At 40.3% G+C, this 15,118-nt stretch overlaps 1 protein-coding gene across 7 annotated transcripts in view; it reads left to right on the forward strand.

Annotated features, from left to right (window-relative positions):
* Nucleotides 1-10,702, forward strand: part of LOC120757069 (glypican-5-like) — a 337,974-nt gene extending 327,272 nt beyond the window's left edge. For all 7 annotated transcript variants that reach the window (XM_040074150.2, XM_040074151.2, XM_040074149.2 and 4 more), the window contains one exon: nucleotides 2,447-10,702. In XM_040074150.2, coding sequence (XP_039930084.1) covers nucleotides 2,447-2,649 — 203 coding nt within the window. In that variant the 3' untranslated portion in view covers nucleotides 2,650-10,702. The remainder of the gene's footprint in view (nucleotides 1-2,446) is intronic.
* Nucleotides 10,703-15,118: the final 4,416 nt, after the last annotated feature.

Genomic DNA, 15,118 nt, shown 5'->3' on the forward strand with positions numbered 1-15,118 from the left:
AACTGGAATAAATCAGGAAATCTTTATACTGCTGAAATTTGTGCCTTAGAAACCAAATAGAGGATTGAAAAAGATTTTGAACTGAATTGAAAGTTAAGCCATTTTTATTTAATTTTAAGAAAGGAAAAAACAGAGCATTTTAGATAGAGTGCTGGTTTTGCACAATTAGATCCCAAATTAGAATTGGCCATGAATAGCATCGGAAGATCCTCCTCTGTGAACACAGAGAGAGAATTCAGAATGGAGTGCTTCCCCTGGAAAGGATAAAGGCAGAATTTTCTAATGTATTATTTAACGCTTGTTATGTAGTGCATTAAGCAGTCACCGAGAGGAAAGCTTTTAAAAACCAACAGTCTCTCTGATAGCATTAAATCTTACCTTAGATTTTTGTTAAAGTCAATAGTAAGAAAATAAACGAATTAATACATTTCAGTCTGCCCGATTTATAGACGCCAATCAAGTTACAATGCTGGACATGGCCAGCTGAAAGAGGGGAATAGATTTACCTGAGTGAGGTCTTAATTTAATCAGCTGGCCCCAGAGAGCTGAAGTCAGCAGGCTGGGATGATATAAGAGGCAGCAGAGAAATAGTGCCTTTACTGCAGTTGCAAAGGAGAGTGACAGTGATGGAAAGGACTCGAGGCAGTGTCAGAACACACCTATTTCCATGATTTATTCTTAATTTACTTTAATGACAGTCTGAAGGTTGTCCATTTTTCTTTAAATGTCCTCAGAATACTGATATTTTCTAAACATTTCGAGCATGCTTTTTCTCCCCCTCCTTTCTGTGAGCTCCACTGCAAGTTGGAATCACAGAGGAGCTCTGCCTGCACTTTGCCATAAAGAATTTCGAGCACAATGTCAGAATACCCTTTTTCCCAAAGTATGCCTTGCCAGCTGCTGTCCCTTCACTGCAGTCCCTCTTGAGTCAGGTGTAGGAATCACACATTCCTCCAGAATTAATGTTATGTTATGGTAAAATGGAGAAATTCATTGCTTTTTTTTTTTTACAGTTTATTCTGGCAAAAGAACAATGTGTGCTTTCCCAATACAATAGCTCATTTTTAGTATCAAGTGAATTTATTGATGGTTCTTCAGAACTACTGACATGTAGACAATGATCTCAGATTGCATTTACATTTCTGGAATACTTTCCATCTTCCCAGTTTCTGCCAGGAACTTGCTTCTGTGATTCAGAGTTTTCATTTTAAGATTGGACTGCTGTTTCATCTGCATTACAAATCCATGCCTTTTCCTTTATTTTGTATGTGCACTGCATTCATTAGTATCACAAATCCTTTAAACTTGGACCTGAACATTTATTGTTAATTATAAATTCTTCCAGGTAGGCATTTGTTCTTTCCGAGCACTCAGGTATGCTTTTACAGGTTGACTATAAAATCATCATCCCTTCAGTAGATGAAATTGTTTGTTTGTTTTCCTCCACAATGCCAATGAGAGGGTTTGAGGGCAATATGGTCTCAGTAATATTTGCAAATAATTTGGCAATGTCTTCATAACCGAAGATTTATTATTTTCTCCCTTGAAAAAAAAAATCCAATTTGCAATAAAGGGCTACTCTTACTTTTTTCTGAATCCAGTTCTTTATATGAAAATGCATGGAATTGTCTCAAAATGCATCTGGAGGGAGAAGCCTTCCAGTGCTTAAAGGAGACTCACAAAAAAGGGGAAGAGTGACCCTTTACACAGGCAGACAGTGAAAAGGACAAGGGGTAATGATTTTAAATGAAAAGAGGAGAGATTTAGGTTAGATACTGGGAAGAAATTCTGTACTCAGAAAGAGGGTGCTGAGGCCCTGGCACAGGGTGCCCAGAGGAGCTGTGGCTGCCCCTGGATCCCTGGAAGTGTCCAAGGCCAGGTTGGATGGGGCTTGGAGCAACCTGGGACAGTGGAAGTTGTCTCTGCCCATGGCAGGGGGTGGAACAAGGTGATCTTTGAGGTCCCTTCCAAACCAAGCCATTCTGGGATGCTGTTAAGTCAATATCCAATCTCCTGCAGCAACCCGCCAGCCTGGAGGGTGTTTCACTGCGACATGTTCCAAAACCACTCAATCCTAACACCGTGTTTTACAGGATGAGCTGGTTCCCAGCCCAGGTGGAACTGAAGGTACTTTCTGTGAGAGAAGATTGGGTACTGAGCCCAGCCACTGCAATGCAGAATACCTATTATTCTGCTCAGGCTGTGTCTGCGAGTAGCCAAGGAGAGCCAGGCAGGTGGAAAAGACTTGTTGAGCAAAACAGTGGGTGCTGAGGACAGAGCAGCCACGCTGTGCCAAGTAAAACATGAGTGCAAGTGTCCCCTTAGTCTCTATCCATGTTTCAGTTATTCAGAATGAGTGTACAACATGTTCCAGCAATATTTTAAAAAGTTCATGCGCTATTTAAAAGATGTGTGATTAATCTCATGTTTACCTTCCCATTTTCAGATATACTCAAGGACAAGAAAACCCATCCAGAAAACAGAAATGAACCAAAACCAACGGTGAAAAAGATTGACACCACAACCACCACAAGCACTGTCAAGTCCTCCTCCAAACACAGCGTAACTGGAAATGGGAGCAGCCCAGGCCTGAGTCCCTCCCTCGCTGTTCTGGCAGCACTGGCAGTTCTGTGGCACTGTCCCCTGTAGCTGCATTGCCCTGCAGATGCTGTGCTAGTGCTCCTGTTCACTGTCATTGACACCTGCAGCCTTACCCAATGGAAACCAATGGAAATGGCTCTCTAGTTGATGTGATTTGTTAGGATAAATAAGTGAAATGCTGGAGTTGGCAGATACCAAGTGTCATCACATACAATGTCTGAAGATAGCCTTTGGCAAAGCCCACCCAAGGTACAGCGAGGATGATCACAAGGGTCTGAGTAGCTTAAGTTATGGGGTAGAAATAACTGAAAACACAGAAATTGCGTATGTGTGTGTTACTGTTCTTATCAATTTTCTTTGCTGGAATCTGACTGGCTGTTTTTTATTTGTTTAATTTTTCTGGTAAGTTATGTGAATGGTCAGTCTTCAAATTCAAGGCAAACCATACTCTCTTTTTTCAGTAGACAGCTGACAAGCTGTGCTACAGTCCATAAAATCATAGAATGTTACGGGATTGGGACGGACCCTAAAAATCATGGAGTCCCAACCCCCCTGCCATGGGCAGGGACCCCTCCCACCAGCCCAGGTACCAGGTTGCTGTACAGTGAAATGCTCTCTACCAGCTTGATGAAATTCCTGAGTGGTCAAGAAGATCAAAGCATGTTTTGAAACTTCTTTTCACTCTTAATTGTTTAGATTGTAGGAAGCAACATAACATATGGTGTGTCTAATATATCAGTATAGTTGCCTTAACTGTGGAAAAAATAGAACCACTTTGTTTACTGAGGGACGTAGATAGTGAGTTTCCCTGCCCCACAAAATGTCATTACCAGATGCTTAGGCATATGCTCAAGGCTTATTGGATGAGTGTCCAGCAAAGGGAAACATAAATAAACATAATAATGTTTTATCCACTTGAATGCAGCTCTGTACAGAGGAAAAAAAAAAAAAAAAACACAGGAAAAGAAAAAGATTATTCAGTTCAAACTTACTTTTCCTATGAGATGTTACACAGAAACCAACTTAAGTTTTCCATAGAAGTCCCAGAGATATAAATTATTGGGAACTCCCGTTAGATACTAACTAGATTTTGTGCATTATGGATCTCTGAAATCAACTGTTTCATAAACTGTGTATTATTTAATTACATTTAATGTTTAAAATTTTGTATCACGTTAGGTGTAAATGTAAAACATTCTGAAATCTAGAACATTCTCTGTTATGCTTCATCTTAATTGCTACCCTAGAAAATGTCAAATGTGCATTATATTACAATGCTATTTTTTTTAAGTCAGTGATACATTGATACATTTTAACTTTTTGGATGAAAAAGTACTATAATTACTTCTAATGGGTTAAGGGTTAATGTGTGTTTTCCAACAACTGTTTACGGTGCCATTGAATATATGTATACAAAAACAACTGTATGAATACAGTGATTAATATGATAAATATATGAAACATTAGAATTGTTATATTTACTACATTTCATAACTATTACAACCGTTTAATGGCCATTTTCATGTTGTAGACTATTCTTATGTACAGTTTTGTAAGATTTAATGTAAAACACTTGCCTTTGGTTTTTTTGTAAAACATCTCTTTGATACTTGTCATTACCCAGTCACTGAGATTACTCAAAAGAAGAGCCCTGGATCTCACTAACCAGCTTCAAGCATTTTAGTGGCAACTTGGATTATAGGAGCCTGACTCAAAGAAGGTGCCATGGGCTAGGATTACTGTTGAGTGTCACCATGCAGGAGAGGACAATAGTACAGAACAAGCACATGATAAGTGAACAGAGGCTCACTACACGGGCACGTTTCCAGACAGTACCAGTGAACATGTCTAATTATGTTTACAAAGACGGGGCTTCAGTTTCATTTCCAGTTTTGGTTCCTAGATCATATTTATGACATAAAGGTATGACTATTCATGGATCCACCAACATGGATGCACCCAGCTGCAAAAGGCCATCTCTAAAGTGGCAGCAGCTAAATTTTCTAGAAGATAATTCGATTTTAATGTTGAAACGAGGAGATAAAATGGAGAAGATACTTACATTAATATAAAGGATTTTATATTTTACCTCTGATTTTTCATAACGGTATTAATATCCCCAAGGAGTGCTTCCCAGTCCAATCAATGAAAATCAGTTTTCCCACCGGTATTTAAATGCCTGTTCTGTGTTTTTCAGGGTTTGTGAGCTGAACCATAATTAAAAACGCTGCTTCTTGTATTCATTTTTGGTGCCCTTTGGAAAAAGGCTGTTCTACCTGTGGAGGTGTGCAGGTCCCATCATTTGTGCAGTGGAAGGACTCTTTAATGCCTGGCACTCCTAGAGAATCCTGCACTGTGCTGGCTGAGTCAGACAGGAGCTCTGTGCACACACAGAAATGTACCCTGGATGCTCACACTCTCACCTGCCCCTCAGCTCACACCCAGCACTCTGGCTTCACTGCAGCAATTCCTGTCTGATGCTCGTCAGCCTGACCACTGTCTGAGTGTTCTCAGGCTTACAGAGCTCCGTCATCATTCAGGCACTGAAAGTGTCCCTCAGGATTCCTGTGGAGAGGGGTTTCAGGGCTGGGCTCCGATCCTGCCCCATGTCAGCTGTGCAGTTTGGAGTTTTCAGATTTTTCTCACCTGCAGAGAGGGAACTCGAACAGGCAGAGCCAGGTGTGTTTCTGAGCCTGATCTGGAAAAGGTTTTAGCAGCGATCTCACCTCTCCAGCCACGTGTGCAGCTGCAGCAGAGGGAGCTGCAGAGGCCCTGCAGGAGGCAAGTATGCAATAATTCACCCAGGGGGTTATTTGTTGTTGCTAAATGTCATCATTTTGCTAAACAGAAACCTGTGAAAAATCAAGGACTTGGATTTGGGGATTGGTTGGCAAATATTTGTATTCATCTCTCAAGCTAAACAAGACAACCCTTTAAAAGTTTCTGTAACAAAACACAAGAAGTTCAAGTTGTGGGGTGAGATAGAATCAGCTCATTTCATTGGACTCAACCAATATTTTGATAGACGCAACTTGCTGCAGAATGAGGGAAGAAGGCTCTACATCAATTAATACATTTTCATGCAAAACCACTTCTACACTGTAAGACGATTACTGGTCAAACCAGCCTGAAATATGTTCACAGTGAGCATCAAAAAAGGTGCCATTTTAAAGGGCAATGCAGTTTATTTTTACTGGTGCTTTATGATATCTTTTTCCCTCAGGATCCATTGCATTTAAAAAATAATGTTTTCCATCAAACAAACCATCTACACCAGCAAAGGCAAAGCCAACTGGCTGTGTCAGATAAAGGAAGCATTCATTTTCAGATTAATAAGATACCTGCTTTACAAAGTCTTAGTTACCCAGGACACTGTAATTACGATGTAATTACAAAGGTCTAAATTCAAAATGCTTTTGAACTTGTCTGTGTAATCTCAGTGTAAAACAAGTTACCAGTCTAAGAGCATTGCTGTAGCCTCGCCTAACAGTTACGAATTGTATTTAGCCACTGCTTTCTGATTGTTTATTGTTTTGCTATGATTTTCTTTGAATATTTTGCTGTGCCCACATTTCTGAGTGCCAGCATTGGAAAGTAACTGCTGTCATACATTTGTGAGTAAAATCAATGTACAATTTTCTGTTGGGAGTGATGCAGGCTTTTTACCAAATCAGACAAAGCTGCCATGGGTACGGTGTCATGTCAGTTCTTAGTGTTTCACTGCTCTTCAGGCTCTGTGTTCCTGTAAGAGGCTCAGGTCTGTGGGTCTCCAGTGCCCTTCCTGGCTGTGAAAGCATCAGGGGAGGGTGAGCGTGGGTGGGCAGAGGAGTGGGTGGCTGCAGGGTGCCAGGGCATGGCAGCCTCCAGCTGGCTGCTCTGAGCCCTGAGCCCAGTGTTCTCGGCTAATTTCAAGCAGCTTTTACACCTCTCCAAATCATCTCTTGGAGAGTGGCCAGGCAAAGAGTAGCAGAGAATCAAGAGACTGCACTTTCAGACAACTTCACAGCCACCTGCTAGGAATTGGACTTTCTTTGCAGTTTAGATGCTTTACACAGTCTGGCCTCTTGCACTTTTTTCTGGCTTGCGCATTGCCAGTGCTGTGCCCTGTCTTCTAGTGCGACTTCGTTATTGCATAAGGAACTGTGATTCAGATCTTTCATTAATGAACCTTTTGAGGTAAAAATGTCTGTCAGAGCTTGATAAGGGCACACAAATAATACTGTCCAGCTGTGTTGACTTCAGAGGGTCTGTGCGTGGGTATCTGGCTGTGAGATTCACATCTCTCTGATCTCTTAAATCAGATCTGTGATTAAAACAGCCCTATTCCCTTTTGATACCGAGACAGCGACATACAGAAAAATTTTAAATTTGACTCTCTCATCCTGTAGGAGTCTTCTCCACTTTGTCCTAATGGATGTTGTACACAGACTTGATTTTAATATTACTCAAGCCTTTTTGCCTATATTTACTGAGATATTCAGTATTGCACATTATTAGGTTTAAGCAAGGTCTGTTCAAGTGAGAGGAGCTGAAATACACATTGAAGTGACATACTGAGTAGGACAGAAAATCCAGAAAGTTCCCACATTCCTGAACGGAGGTCTTCACATTAAACAGATTCACAGTCAAAATTTCCTAGCTAGCATGGTGTCGGAGGGATTTCGGCTTTTTAATTGAAAATTGACAAGCAGTCTACCTATTTTAAAGTGGAAATCAGTTGATGTACATACTTTCCTCGTGTCTCCTCATGTGGTCAAGTTTAGATCTGTAAGAGACACTCCCTGTCTTGCACACTGTAAGTGCTTAATGTTACATCTGGCCAAAGTACAAAGCATTTATTTTCATTTATAGCATTTCACTACTCTTGGTGCTTCTTGTAATGACATATGGCATATGTGTCAGTGAAAAGTGAAACATCTTCCAGTCAATGTCATTACTGTTCTGACATGTTAGTCAAAAAGAACACAAGTATATCTTCCTCGCATTGCCTCAGAAGTCTAGAATTATTCTCAATACCGAATTCTCATCTGTTTTCCATTGTCACTCTCTAAATAACTACATTTGAATTGTATTAAATATTAAGCCACCAAAAAAGTACTGGGTGAGAGATTGTAATAAATAATAAATTCAGAAAAGATCCTGCTTTTAACACAGAGGATACTACTAGGAAAGAAACCACCCATGGACTAGAAGGATTTTTCGAGTCCCTCTCCCTTCTCCAGGTTCATCACCATCCCATCTTCACACAGCACATGCAGGAAGCTGGTACTGAATTCAGGAAAGTGAGTTAAAGCTATTGCTGCACAGTGCTATTTCTGGTATCTTGCTTGCAGTGGATGTTCTTTTGCTGTTTACAAGGAATTTATTCCAACTGCACGTGCAGCTGCTTCAGTCCTTACTCAGGAAGCAGCCACGGTTGCTGCAGTTTTCAGAGGAGGCTGCTGGACAGACCATGATGCAATATTTTTGTGTCACTCCATGTCACTGTCCTTAAAATAGACTGGTTTAGGCATTCTGGTCATTACCAACACCAGAAGGAGTTCCCCCTGTGGAAATCCTGTAATACCCTTCCAGAAGAAGGGCACATCCAAAAAAGGCCACTGATGCTCCCAGGATGTGCTTGAAGTGGTTCATTAAATACCCACTAACAACCACATTGGTCTCCTTTTTTCCATGCAGCAAGTCTTAATACCTCCTTGCAAAATTATGCTGTTTGCACTTAATCATTTCAATTAATCTTTAGTAAATTACCCAGTACTTTGTAATTATAATATTTGCAGTTAATTTTGTGCCATCTTAAAAATAATTAGTTGCATAATATAAGCAATTAATATTTATTCAGGTTTTTTTCTCTTGCAGGGGGACATATAAATTGTCCTCAGTGGCCTTTCCGTAGACCTAATTAGCACCTGTTTAAATTATTCCATAGGCTACGGACATTTCATTTGAAAAATAAATGCATTGCTAGTTTTGTGAACTCCTTGCAAACACACAGTTGTAAAAATTACTTTTCAGGGGAATGCAAAAGCCCATTTTCATACATCTTCTGGGTTTATGAGCTAGGCTTTTAGGCTCTTGCACCTAAAATAGTTACTGAAATTTTAAATGGCATTAAAATGCAAAATGTCTGATACCACTTTCCTATAATTAAGTACAGTATCCCAGATTTGTAGCCTGTTTTATTCAGTAATGAAAAAGGAAAGCAGTAAGACTTCAAGAATATAGATACTAGTGTAATTTACACATTTCTGTACACGCATATACAGTTCAGAAGTTGAGAACACTGTGTTAAACTTGTGGAAATTAAACCAGATTGCTTCAATCTTGCAAGGAAGCTTCTAGGTAAATAGTAATTTTCTATTTAAATGCACAGAATACTGAAAAAAATAGTTTGATCTTTCTAAAAAGAAGATCTGAAAAAAATGTTTACAATCTCCACACATACAAAATTGAGAAATCAAAAATACAGATACTTTCCTGGAGGTATGAAATGTTGGAACAGACTTTCAACTCCTATAAGTCAGTGCAGTTCCTTTGATTTCAGTTTAATGTAAATTTACCCTGACCTATGTATCTAGCCCAAGAATGGGAATTCCTGCCCATCTTTTTGCAGGTGCAGAAAATCAAGAGTAACTGCAGGGATTAAAAGATTTGCTGTCATGCCTGTAACACAGATCTGTAAGACATGGGATGCCCTAGGTCTTCTGGCATTTCCCCTTTCTAGGGCACAGCAGGGGCCTTTTCCAGAAGCACTTGGTTCTACACCTTGTAGCTGGGCTCCAAGGAGATATTTATTCTGTGAGTATCTCCTAGGGTAGAAATTCTTTCTCAGAGAAGATTTGCTGATACAGATCAAGCTTTGAGGTTGATCAAGTCTGATTTTTCTGTTTCATGTTAAAACAGGATCCAGGTCTTGAACTGGTCTCAAAAATTAAGAGACTCATTGAAGAAGACTGATGGTGGCTTTGATGTCTTCAGGGGAGCTTACACAGCAGAGCAGGCAAGCAGCTGTGTTCTGCCTCAGCTGAAACGTGTGTGTCTTTGCATTCAGTTTCAGGTAAAATTATCTGGGAGTTTCCAGATTAGCAAAACTACAAATTCCTGAGCTACTGTAGCCTGATGTTCTATAGTGAAGAAATGAAATTTCTTCCTAAGCAGAAACAAACATTATTCTATATTATGCTAACCATCCAGCTTGGAAGGAAACCAAAGCTGGATGTTAGGCCTCACAGAGACACAGATCCCCCTGAGTGGGGCTGGGTTTGGTGCAGGTGTCAGAGTTTACCTGGTTGTCTTGGAAGAGCACAGCGACCCTTCAGTTCTGTTTCAGGGCTAGAAAAAAGCTCAGGTTTGCGGCTCACAGGTGACAAACCATGTGTAGGCAAAAGCTGTAGACAAAGCAGTTGGGCAGTCAATGGAGGGCTCATTGAAAAATGAGATATATTTAACTGACTTACTTGAGCTTTTGCATTAGGGATGAGCACTAGGGTTGTAACCTCCTCCCAACACACTGCAACTGCAGATGGGAGCAGGCTATTGGAGCAGCAATACTACAGAAAACATTTATTGTATCCCATTATGGAGCCCTGTTGGAATAAAAATGGAAGCCAGTACACCAAACCCTACGATTTGTGTTGCATAATGCAGCTACTCACTGTTCTTTGGTATCAGAGCTAACACAGCATGAATGTTTACACTACACTGGGATAGAAACTCTAGTAAAAATATGTGCTTTGCCATTTAGCTTTTTAAATAACTGGTTTATGGCCTCCTAGTCTGTTTTAGTTCATTTTACTTTACAGGAATTAATAGGCTGCTCCATTTGTATCTTACATTAGTTGTATCTTGGGTATTTTAAGTTCCAAAACAGATTGGTTTTGCCCTAAGGTGTATTCAAGCTCTAATACATACTTCTATTTCACAGGCACGTGCTTTATTTGCAGTATATCTGCTTATGTTTTTATTGCATAAATTTGTCAATTTTCTTCAGTTTGTTTTCAGCACTGAATGCAATAAAGGCAATTTAAAGAAACAGTCTGAAAACAATGTCTTAAAAGAAGAACAAGGCTACTTTGAAAAGTTAAACAGCATGCTTTGTAAAAACAGTGATCTGTGGTTGGAAATAAAAAGAAATACTCCACACAGGAAATTGTCTATTAAAATTTCTCCTCTTTCCCTCTGAGTGTTTTTCATCATCAGTGATATAAGTTACAAAGCTTATAAAATCTTAAATATAATTTTATCTGTTCAGGTGATGCTTTGACTAAAGGATTCAGACCTTGAGAACTGCTGAGGAACTCAGTATTTTGGCCATAGTCTGGCAAGGAAGGGTCTGTTTCTTCAGCAGATAACTGTGTTATTGTTTTTCTTTCTTTCTTGAAATAAGTCAGGTGTAAAGGTGCCTACCTGCTCTCCTGGGAGCTCTCAATACCCCTGAAGAAATGCAATACTTGCAGTGGTCTCCTGGGTCAAGGCCACACACCTCCCTCAACAGGTAGGACTTTTCCAAAAAAATTCCATTCCTACATAAGCGGTCAGAACTGAGTTCTCTATTGACAGAGTTCTTGCAATCACTGTGCACCCTGTTAAAAGCCTTTTCCCTGGTTTTAATTAGGAGCATGTTACTGCTCTGTCTTCATATAGGCCAGTGCACTAGAAAAGGGAACTCCTTCTGTCAGCTTCTGTTCTCATCACTTGTCACTTACAAACTTAGCAGTTTTCCTTCATTTGGGGTGGGGGAGGAGAGGGAACAAATCTTGATAATTTTTTTTTCTTTTTTTTCAGATGTCTCTATCTAAAGTGAGACAGCAGAGACCTTTTCTGTGACAAGCATTTCTTAAAGCTCATTTCCAAGAGCTTATCTTCACTACTCTGTCAAAACAGATAGTTTTTTCCTGCTTAGAAGTTGGTGGGAAAGGTTTTATCTCTTTTATTTCCTGTTCTGGTACTATTGGTTAAAGACTGTAGGACAGACCACTGAAGCACAACAGTATCGTGAACAAAATGTTCCCTGATTGGGTTCACACGGCTGTGTGCCTCCTGTCTACCTACCCATGTTTTTCTTAGTCGATTTGTTTTTTGATTGCATCATGATTTGCATATTGCCTCCTAAAGCATCTAAGACTCCAGCTGTCCCTGATGCTTTCAAAATGCTTCCTGTTTGAGGTCCAGGAATTGCATACAGCTCATCCCACCACGTATGGAGAGTGCTTTTTGCTAATATATTCGGTTTTGACCCAGCTCCAAAGATAATAGCCAACAGCTCTTCTCTGCTGATACTAAAGAGATGCTTGTTCTCTGAAGTGCTGCCTCATAAAAGCCTTTTAAGGATTTCACATTCATCCTCTAATTAAGCAGGTGTCTAAATCTGCAAAGCTGCTTCATTCTGAAATCCAACCTGCCTCCACTTCAAAAGTTGTTGTTTCTTTTCTCAAAGATGCTTTAAAAGTGCTTCTTTGACACTTCCAATTTGTAGGGTTATTTAAAGGCTTTGCTTCTCACCTGATTCCATACGTATTTTCCAAAAGAAATTCTGTACTCAGAATACATCAGATCTGATGAGGTGCCTCAAGGACATTCTTTAATAGTGGTGCTGGAGTTCATATCTTGGACTGAAGATCTTTAATTGCAGTGAGTAACTGGCTCTTGTGCTCAGCCTAATGACACAGGATCTATTTCATGCTTCTCCCAGCAGGAATCTAAATCTTTCCCTTCTCTTTTTTTTTTCTTTTTTGTTCTTGTTGTTTGGTTTTAGTTATGAGCAATATGTCAGTTTGGCTTTGAAACATCTAGAATTGACCATACCCAAACTCTGGGTTAAAACAAATGCATTTACTCTACCTCTTCCCAGGGGTTCCAATATGGAACAGCTCCAAATACAACCACTGATTTACCAGAATGATGCTTTGCTTTATGATACTGAGAGAGGCACTGTGACTTCAGTGTAGGAAGTCTTCCTACACTTGAGTTTTACATCTGAAAATAAGCAGCCTTTTTTTGGAAAGAACGCCTGTGAAGTCATGATTAACTCAGGAACCCAGCATGAACTACCACCAAGCTAAAAGAGCAAACTGAAAATACTTCTGCTTGTGTAAGAAAAAGACAGGTTTTATTTGCATTTATTATGTCCTCAAGGAGACTCAGAGTTAACTTTAGAAGAAATAAGGAATTCCAAAGGAAGAGAAACCCATGTCCTACACCTACAGGATTATGTCCTACAACCACAGACTACTACTTTCCCATCTTGCATGTTTTCAAGAAAACAACATATGGATTAAATGAATTTGCCAGAGCAAGCAGACAGAGATTATACCAGATGTGAGCCCTGTTCACTCACAGCGGTTATTCTGTGTTCTCTTGTGGATTTTCGGCTCTGCAGCATAGATCCAAGGTAAGACCTAGAACCTGAAAGCCCCCAGAGAAAACAAACTACTCAATCCTTACAGAGTTATCTCCCTTGGTCCCACAGTCATTGTACTCTAATCCCAAGGGGGTAAGGACACAGGCTGTCTCTCACAGCAGGATCCCATGTTTTGCCCCAGGGTTCTCGGTGGCTCCCACATCGTGCTGCCATTCCCTTTTTTAAGGTACATGCAGACAATGTTATGGATGTTCCACAGGTAGCCCACAGGGCATGAAGAAAAGGAGAAGAGTTTCCACTGATCTTCCTCCACCCAGGAACAGGAAGGAATGAATTATGCCTGAGAACCCTTCCGTTTCAGAGCTATCTTTTAAAACTAAAGGCCTATTTTTTCATATAATTTATTATTTGTTGATTCAGGCAAGTGCTGGGGCAGCAGGAAGCTGTTCCCTTATCCTATTGCACAAACTGTTTCGGTGTCTGCCCTCTGTTTTCTCAGCCAGAAGTGGGTAGACTTTTCTAGCTGCAAAATCAATATTTTTCATTACAGGGTAAGTTGGTCTGCAGAACTAGAAAATATCCTGGTCCTGCTGGGTCTAAAGTGTGAACAACCTCAGATGTTTCACGAATTAGAAACTTTTAAGAGTGGCAGTGGCTTTGTTTTTCCCTGGAAAAAAATCCATGGTATACACACACACCTGGTATGCACTGCTGTGTTCCTCTGGTGAGGTCACAATTTAGCACTTGTCTTTCTCAGTTCCACCTTAAATTTGGTGTACAGTTCTTGAGACACATTTGGTGCATCAATCTCCTCAGGGCATTTCTTTAATTTAAGGAAAGGTGCAGAGACTCCAATTAACCTCAGATGAAGAGCCCCATAGTTCATTGTCCGTCTGGGAAAATGAACCTCAGGGAACAGCACTCTTACATTGCATGTCAGAACCACAATGAGAACTCATGTTTTTAGCTCCTACTTTGGCATGTAACCTATTAGAACAGAACGAACAAACAAGTTCATTAACCTCCCAGAGCCTTAAGGGGTTTTTTTTCCTAAGGTTTTTTCTTTTGGAAAGAAGAAACTGTATTTGCCATGGGTGAAATCTGGAGAGGGGAAAAAAAAAAAAAAAAAAAAAAAGGAAGGGGAGGTAAAAAAAAAAAAAAAAAAAAAGGCAGCACAATTGCACAATTTAAGAGCATCACAATTTAAGCATGTGCTAACTCACTACACAGTGGTTACTTCCCTGACCTTTTTTTACAGGCAGAACAGGAATTCTTAGGGGTAAACGTGCTGGTAAATACCAACTTTCTGATGTTACTCACAAGATAGTGTTCCTGTTCACAGATAGGCAGGTAACTGAGAGTAGCTGCTTGTTTTGTCTGAACAGTCAAAAGCACAAGACTGATACCTGCCCAGAGCAAAATGATCTAATAGGAATATAATTCCTCCTGTTGGATGCTCCCTGCTAACTCCTGAGCACTCATCCTTGGGCAGAGCAGAACCTGCAAAAGGGCTCCATCCTTAGAGAAACACATGGCAGCACATGCAACAACAACAAGATTCAAAACTGTATTGGCTGAGAAACCTATCTGCCAACGTCACCTGCTTTGCCCCAGTAAACAGCTACGTTCTAAACTGAGATCCACAAAAGTATTTTACTGATACTGGAGTAAAAGGTGGGCCCAACATGATGAAGAGCAACCTATAGGGTCATTCTTTACCTTTTTGCCATGCTGGCAGCCAGGAGCCATCTCCTGCCCAGCTATTACTCAGTACTCAACTCTGCCTCAGAAATAAGGTTTGTCTTGAGGGTGGACAGATCAGCAGGAGTCTTGCACTATCATCAATTTCTCTTTCCATGTACAGCCAACGAGCTGTGCAGAAACACCTGTACATACCTGCAAGTTTCTTCAGGTTCTTTTGTGAGAAAAGCTGGTTCATCTAACAGACTCCAGAGAGTTGGCTCACACAGCAATTTCAAAAGGAAAAGATGTATTAAATATAAAAATTATAATGCCCCTAAACCAAGTGGAATAAGCAGTGAACAAGTTAATTAGACACACCTGAGCCTCCCATGTCTTAGTCAGTCCCTCGGGGTTTGTTTCTGGGCACACCTCTTGCTCCTCAGGCAGCAGAGGGATGTGGGATCTCAGAAGGTA

The sequence above is a fragment of the Hirundo rustica genome, chromosome 10 (genome assembly GCF_015227805.2).
Source record: "Hirundo rustica isolate bHirRus1 chromosome 10, bHirRus1.pri.v3, whole genome shotgun sequence".
In the NCBI taxonomy this organism is placed as follows: domain Eukaryota; kingdom Metazoa; phylum Chordata; class Aves; order Passeriformes; family Hirundinidae; genus Hirundo; species Hirundo rustica.